Here is a 6,954-nt window from a genome sequence, read left to right as displayed (position 1 = left end):
TGGGCCTTAAATTCTTTTGCGTGCAAACTATTTTGCAGCATCTGCCGGAGTGTCTCCGGCGCATAAAAAGATCGGTTCTAGCGCGCGGAGCAGGTTTTAGATGCCTGTTGGAGATGTTCTTAACCATGAAACCACTGCTACTCACTACAAAACAATTAAATACCACCATGTTCACGCCTTATTATGATAGTAGTTTAGCCGTGGTTTTTTCTCTTTGGGCTGAGAATCCCATGTTCCTCTGCTTTGGTTACCATGTTCACGCCTTGTGTCATGCGTTCTACCCCCTTATACTCACTTTTTACTTCTTCTATCAATGGAATGATACGTAAGCTTTACGTATTCATGAAAAAATTAAAAAAATTTACAGCATCTGTTGGAGCGTCTCCGGCGCACGAAAAAAAAATGATTTTTAGCACGCGGAGCAGGTATGGGGCGCCTATTGGAGATGCTCTAGACCATGAAACCACTGCTACTCACTACAAAACAATTAAATTCCACCTGAGTTTTTTTTTTGAAAGCCCACCTGAGGCTAATTAGATACTGAATGGAACGAAATTTCAGGAGAAAGAGGGGGAACCGGTCCAGCAAAATAGCAAAAGGCAACGGACTGGTCGGAAAAAGAAAACAGAAAACAAAAGGAAGGAAAGAGGTGGGAGAAGGAGGAGGGAAGGAAGCAAATCAAATACGAAAATACTAGACAGACGACACTCCATGCACGATGCATGCACGATTTACAATCAGATGGATGTGAAGCACTTTATTCCCTGATTCAATGGCCGGATGTGGAGCGTCGTTCATGCATGGTCCAAAAACGTCGTGTGTATAGCAGCTCTCAATCAAATATACTAAACCGATCGAGAGGGCAACACGTAACCTCCGATCCGATACTTAACACGGGAGACCATCCTTCCATCGACCCGCCTCCTTTTGCCACGGCCCGCGCGCACCGGTCACACATGGCTGAGACCCCCCGTGCCCCGCCGCCACTGAGGCCTCCGCCGCCCGTTCCGCTGCCGGACACGCCGCCTCGCCCGGATTCGTCGCCTTCCACGCCCGGCGAGGATTACCACACGCCGACGCCCTCGCTGGACGAGGCGCGCGAAGAAACGCCACCGTGGTCGCAAGAAACCAACGGCAACGAGAGAGCGGCCAGCAAAAGCCCGGCCCTCTCGCCCGTGCGCCTCCCCTCGCCGCACCGCCTGCTGCCGCCCAACTCCCCCACCGGCAACGGCGATGACGGTGCCGCCGCCGGGCATGCGCCGGTGCCGGGCCGCCGCCCGCAGCTCCGCCTCGCGCCCGGCCTCGTCCGGACGCCGTCGGAAGGGTCCGTCGCCAAGTCTCCCTCGCCGTCGCCCTCTTCGTCGCTGACGTCGCCATCGCCTCTAACCCTGGCTCCCACAATCACAACCAACAGCAAGAGCGCCCAGAGCACGCCGAAGCGCACGGAGGCATGGAAGCCGCCGGCCACGGGGATCGCGGTGCAGTTCGACCCTGTCGAGGAAGCCGTCACGTCGCCGCTGCAACTGGGCAAGGCCCGAATCGACCGCCATCGCGCCACTACGATGGCGGCAGCAGAGAACGGAGGCGCGCCCAACACGGTGCCTCGCGACGTGGCGGCGGTGGCCGCTGTCGGGGAGAGGAGGCCACTGTCGGTGGCGCTGCGGCTGGCCACGGCAGTGCTCAGCCTGGCGTCCTTCGCGGTGATGGCCAGCGCCCGGACGTCCGGCTGGGACGGCGATCACTTCGATCGCTACGATCAGTACAGGTCAGTCATTTCACCTGCTTACAGTACATGATTCTTTCCCCCCTCCCTGCACTTAGTTCGGATATGTCCGGCCGGGTTTTGACGGTTAGAATGAGTTCTTTATCTTCCTTTTAATTAACGAAGCAGTTACCTTGGAGTAACTATCTGGCCCCTTCAATTTCTGGTTAATTAGTTCGATACATCAACACGATAAAACAGTCTGCATTCCTTGATTCGAATTCAGAATTCACCTTGGATTTTATTTGTTGATGAAAAAAAAACAGAACGTGCCAATTACTCTTGGCATCCCTGGTATAGGTTCAGAACAACACCCAAATAAGCGAAGCTGGGCAATTGCTCAGCAACCGCTCCAGCACCACCGCAGTCCCTGAACCTGAATTCATTATCCTGGCTTTTGCAAGCAGAGTTCTTGGCTTCTTTCATCTTCTTGGGGGGGAAATAACCTCTGTTCTTCCCAATGGCATGTCATGTCAGGTACGCCCTGGCGATGAACGTGATCGTCTGCGCCTACTCAATCGCGCAATCGCTTGGTGAGATCCGCCGTCTGGTCGCGGCGAGGTTTATTTACAGGAGCATGTCAAGCTACTACGTCAGCCTGTTCCTTGATCAGGCAAGCGAAACGTTCACGCCCAACAATCGAGCTGCTCTTCCATTTCTTGCCTCATCATCGTCTTCCTGGCTCTGCTGCAGGTCCTGGCGTATCTCCTCATGTCGGCGTCCTCGGCTGCCGCGTCGCGCAACGATCTGTGGGTGTCGAGGTTCAGCCAGGACGCCTTCAACAGGAAGATCACCAGCTCCGTGTGGCTGTCCTTCCTTGCCTTCATAGCGCTCGCCGCAAGCTCGCTCATCTCCACGGCTAATCTCTTCAGCATGGTCTAATTATGATAGATACGGTTCATCCCTTTCCCTCTGGGGATGAGTAACTGCCGACGTTCTTCATGTAAATTTTGCATTTTATATTGCGAGAAATCATACGATCGACTTATACCGTACGTTGTTCTCGGTCCTGACCTCTGACTCGTCAGAAATCCCTTGTAAAGAGGTTCATATAGTGCTCTAATTAAGCTTTTCACTGTCAAGTAGAATAGTCATTGTGCTACTCCACTTGTACTACCCGAGTACTCCCTCTGTAAACTAATATAAGAGCTTTTAGTGATCTAAACGATCTTATATTAGTTTACAGAGAGAGTACTTGTCAGTAGTCACCGTGCACTCAATGGTGACAGAGGCTTACAACTTGAATGTACACATTTTTCTTTTTCATTCAAAACCGCCATCTTACATGTAAAATCTCAGTGCCATACAAATACATGGACATGATCTTTTTTCAGTTGTCAAGTTGAACATGGTTCACTCTGCTGAGCCAAATGGAGTGCAGGATCATGTGGAAGAGATCATACCTGAGGGGCCTGGCGTGCCACAAGAAGTGCCTTTGGAGCCGCTTGACGCAGTCGTGCATGGCCACGTACTTCCGGAGCGAGATCCCCTGCAGTATCCTCTTGAGGTCCGGTATGTCCTTCTCCGCCACCACCACTGAGAAGGCGCTCCAGTCGAACACGTCGCTGAAGGGGAGGACGAAGTTGTCGGCGATGATCACCGGCACGCACTCGTAGTACAGGGCCTCCACGATCCTGGGGCTGTTCACCTCGTACCCCATGGGGCAAAGGCAGAACCTGCTATTCTTCATGTGCTCGATGTAGTTCATCGTCCTGGACACCCTGCCGGGGAGGAGAGCGTACACCCTCATGTCCTCGTCCTGCCCCTTGCCCCAGTGCTGGAGGAGGACCGGCCTGACCCTGCCGTGCACGTTGCCGGCGAAGAAGGCGAGGATGTGCCGCCGGGAGATGGGGTGCCCACCGAGGTACCGGAGCGGCCGCTTGGGCGTCCTGATGGTCGTCTCCGGGAGAGACACGTCCTTCCCGGGCGTGAAGATCCCCTCCGAGCTGTCAGCGTTGCACAGCGCCTTGATGCTGTTCCTGGACAGGTCGCGGTGCGCCGTGGTCGTGTATGGTCCCTGCCAAGCAAATTCAGAATTACTCCAGTAAAATCGTACTGCGATACGAAAATGTTAGAATCATGTGATTACCCAATCGTGGCAGGCGACGAGGAAATGGTCGGCGCCTCTGGTGCGGTTCCAGAAGGGGTACTTGGCGGCGAGGCCCTTGACGAAATCTCTGAGGTAGACGGCCAGGGGGCGCAGGTTATGCGAGTCCGGCACGTAGAGCGAGAGCCTGAGATTCTGCGAGCTGTAGGGCAGGTAGAAGAGGTGCGCCTTGGTGGCGTCGGCGACGACGAACGGCCTGCTCTCCTCGAGGAGCTTCATGAACCAGCCCTCGGACGCGTAGATGCCGCTGAGGGGAGGGGTGTGGAAGATGGGCCGCCGACCGTCCTGGTAAATGTAAACTTTGAGTATCCGTTCCATCAGTTGGTAGCTCCTGGATGATGATCACATTTCGCTACAATTAAATTGATGATGCGTTTAGTCACTCACTGAATTATACTCCCTCTGTAAACTAATATAAAAGCGTTTAGATCACTAGTAGTGATCTAAACGCTCTTATATTAGTTTACAGAGGGAGTACATACTAAGGAAACGTAGAGATTATTAATGCTGAGCATGTATCTGCTAGTACGTACCTCTTGAACTGGGAGACGTTCTTGAAGAGAGGCGCGTACAGGTCGTCGGGGTCGTCGGCGACGACCGGCTCGGCGGCCATTATCTCCTTCTTGGCGTACCTCAGCGCCTCCTCTGGCGCCATCCTCCAATACGACGGCTGATCACCACGACACAGAACGAAAATAGACAACACCGTTACTTTGAATCATGCTGGGATATTGTCAGCGCCCTCTTCTCACACTCAGCCGGTGCACGTAATCAACCACAAGCTCAAGACCACCGCGCTCAGCTTGCGATCCTGGAGCAGGGGTCTCTTCTCTAACTGCAAGCTTCAGCTCTCCATGGCTCTGGAGGTCATTCTCCAGTTAGATGTCGCCCAGGATTCTCGCCCCCTGTCCACGGAAGAGAGGGCCCTCCGTGCCGGCCTTAAAAGACGGATTCTAGGGTTGGTGGCCTTGGAACGCTCTAGAAAACGTCAGGCCTCCAGAATCAACTATCTTCGTGATGGAGACGCCAACACAAAGTTCTTTCATCTGCGGATTAACTCGAGGAAACGCAAGAACCATATCCAAAGGCTCAAACATAATGATGGTTGGCTGACAACACATGAAGATAAGGAGAACGTCATTCTCGAACACTTCTCCAAGACCTTGGGTCGCCCTCCCCTCCGGCAGCTAGACTTCAATTGGATGGTCGTTGATCCTAGCACCCATGCTTTGGAAGATCTCGACCTCCCCTTCTCTGAGTTGGAAATTAAGGAGGCGATCGATGATATGCCTTCAGAAAAGGCCCCCGGCCCCGATGGATTTTCCATTGCTTTCTTTCAATCATGCTGGGATATTGTCAAAGATGATCTCATGAGGGCCATCACTTCTTTCTCCGAGCAGTCAGCTTCTAATTTCGCCATCCTCAACACAGCTAACATCGTCCTCTTTCCAAAGAAGGACGGTGCGGAAGCCATCACGGATTTCAGGCCAATAAGCCTCATCCACGTGGTCCCGAAGATTATCGCTAAAGCTATGGCTCGCCGGCTCGGTCCGAAGATGGATGCTATTGTTTCTCGCTGCCAAAGTGCCTTCATCAAAACAAGAACCATACATGACAACTTTATGTACGTCAGAAACACCGCTCGCAGTCTCCATCGCAGCAAAACTCCGGCTCTCCTCATAAAGCTGGACATTGCCAAAGCTTTCGACACAGTCCGCTGGGACTATCTACTCGACCTTCTGCGCCGTCTCGGCTTTCCTCCTAGATGGCGTGCTCTGCTATCCAGCCTCTTCTCCTCGGCCACGTCTAGAGTAATCCTTAACGGTATCCCCGGTAAGGACTTTGCTCACGGCCAAGGACTTCGCCAAGGAGACCCGCTATCCCCCCTGCTTTTCGATATCGCCATCGACCCGCTGCAACAAATTCTGGATAAAGCAACTGCGTCTGGTTTGATGAGCGAAAGTCCTGGAGGTTCACAACATCCTCGGATCTCTCTTTACGCTGATGATGCTGCCATCTTCATTGCCCCTTCGGTGCAGGATATATCCTGCCTGGCAAATATTCTTCAAGGCTTCGGGGAGGTTACGGGCATGGTGACCAATGTGGCTAAGAGCTCGATTGCCCCAATTCGCTGCTCCGATGTCGACCTCACCGCAGTTCTGGCAAACTTCTCGGCGGCTATCACCCAGTTCCCTCTCAAGTATTTGGGGTTGCCCTTGTCGCTTGGAAGACTCAGAAGGACCGACCTTCAGCCATACATTGATAAAGCTGCGTCAAGGTTGAACCCTCTGAAAGGAAGATTCCTAAATCGGGCGGGGTGCTGCACTTATGTGAAATCTGTCCTTTCTTCCATGCCGATCTTCCTCCTGACCGCTATCAAAGTGGATAAAGGCTTCCTAAGGGCTATGGCCAAGATCTGTCGCGGTATGCTATGGGACTGCAAGGAATCTGTCAGCGGTGGGAAATGCAAGGTCAACTGGCAGAAGGTCTGCCGCCCTAAGGAGCTTGGTGGATTGGGGATCCTAGATTTGGAAAGGTTCTCCCGCGCCCTTAGACTTCGCTGGCTTTGGGACGAATGGAAGGCTCCTGAAAAACCTTGGGTAGGTTTTGAAACCCCTAACGATGCCTCAGATAGACAGCTCTTCAACGCCGCGACTCGTGTTACTATCGGGGATGGCAAGAAGGCCTCCTTTTGGTCTTCCTCATGGCTTGACGGCAAGCCACCGAAAGATATGGCACCTCTGATCTTCAAAGCTTCGAGGAGGAAAAACCGAACGGTCCATGATGCCCTTACTGACCATACCTGGGTAGCGGATATTGCGGTGGAGGCCTTCACGGCAGAGCACATTGGCCAGTTCGTCCAGCTATGGGATCTCATCTCAGATATCCAGCTCTCCCCAGATATAGAAGATTCCATCATCTGGACCCTCTCCCCAAATGGATGCTACTCTGCGAGCTCCGCCTATAAGGCGCAGTTCATGACCGCGCTGCCTTGCTCCTTCGGCTCGATTGTCTGGAAAACGTGGGCGCCTCCCAAATGCCGCTTCTTCGCTTGGCTCGCCGTCCAAAATCGCCTCTGGACCGC

General features: G+C 53.3%; 2 protein-coding genes across 2 annotated transcripts in view; one reads left to right on the top strand and one right to left on the bottom strand.

Moving 5' to 3' along the window:
* Nucleotides 1-903: 903 nt before the first annotated feature.
* LOC119268471 (CASP-like protein 4U1) lies at nucleotides 904-2,864 on the top strand. The gene is made up of 3 exons (XM_037550121.1): nucleotides 904-1,765; nucleotides 2,240-2,375; nucleotides 2,456-2,864. The coding sequence occupies exons 1-3, from the start codon at nucleotides 957-959 to the stop codon at nucleotides 2,642-2,644; spliced, it is 1,134 nt and encodes a 377-aa protein (XP_037406018.1). The 5' UTR covers nucleotides 904-956; the 3' UTR covers nucleotides 2,645-2,864.
* A 145-nt stretch (nucleotides 2,865-3,009) lies between these two features.
* LOC119268470 (probable glycosyltransferase At5g03795) overlaps nucleotides 3,010-6,954 on the bottom strand; it is a 4,916-nt gene continuing 971 nt past the window's right edge. The window contains exons 2-4 of the mRNA XM_037550120.1: nucleotides 4,403-4,539; nucleotides 3,852-4,200; nucleotides 3,010-3,779 (exon numbers count right to left, since the gene is read on the bottom strand). Of these exons, the coding sequence (XP_037406017.1) occupies nucleotides 3,093-3,779; nucleotides 3,852-4,200; nucleotides 4,403-4,539 (1,173 nt within the window). The 3' untranslated portion in view covers nucleotides 3,010-3,092. The remainder of the gene's footprint in view (nucleotides 3,780-3,851; nucleotides 4,201-4,402; nucleotides 4,540-6,954) is intronic.

Source organism: Triticum dicoccoides, chromosome 3A (genome assembly GCF_002162155.2).
Source record: "Triticum dicoccoides isolate Atlit2015 ecotype Zavitan chromosome 3A, WEW_v2.0, whole genome shotgun sequence".
In the NCBI taxonomy this organism is placed as follows: domain Eukaryota; kingdom Viridiplantae; phylum Streptophyta; class Magnoliopsida; order Poales; family Poaceae; genus Triticum; species Triticum dicoccoides.
The sequence above is the reverse complement of the archived record's forward strand: the minus strand, read 5'-3'. Positions and strand labels throughout refer to the sequence as shown.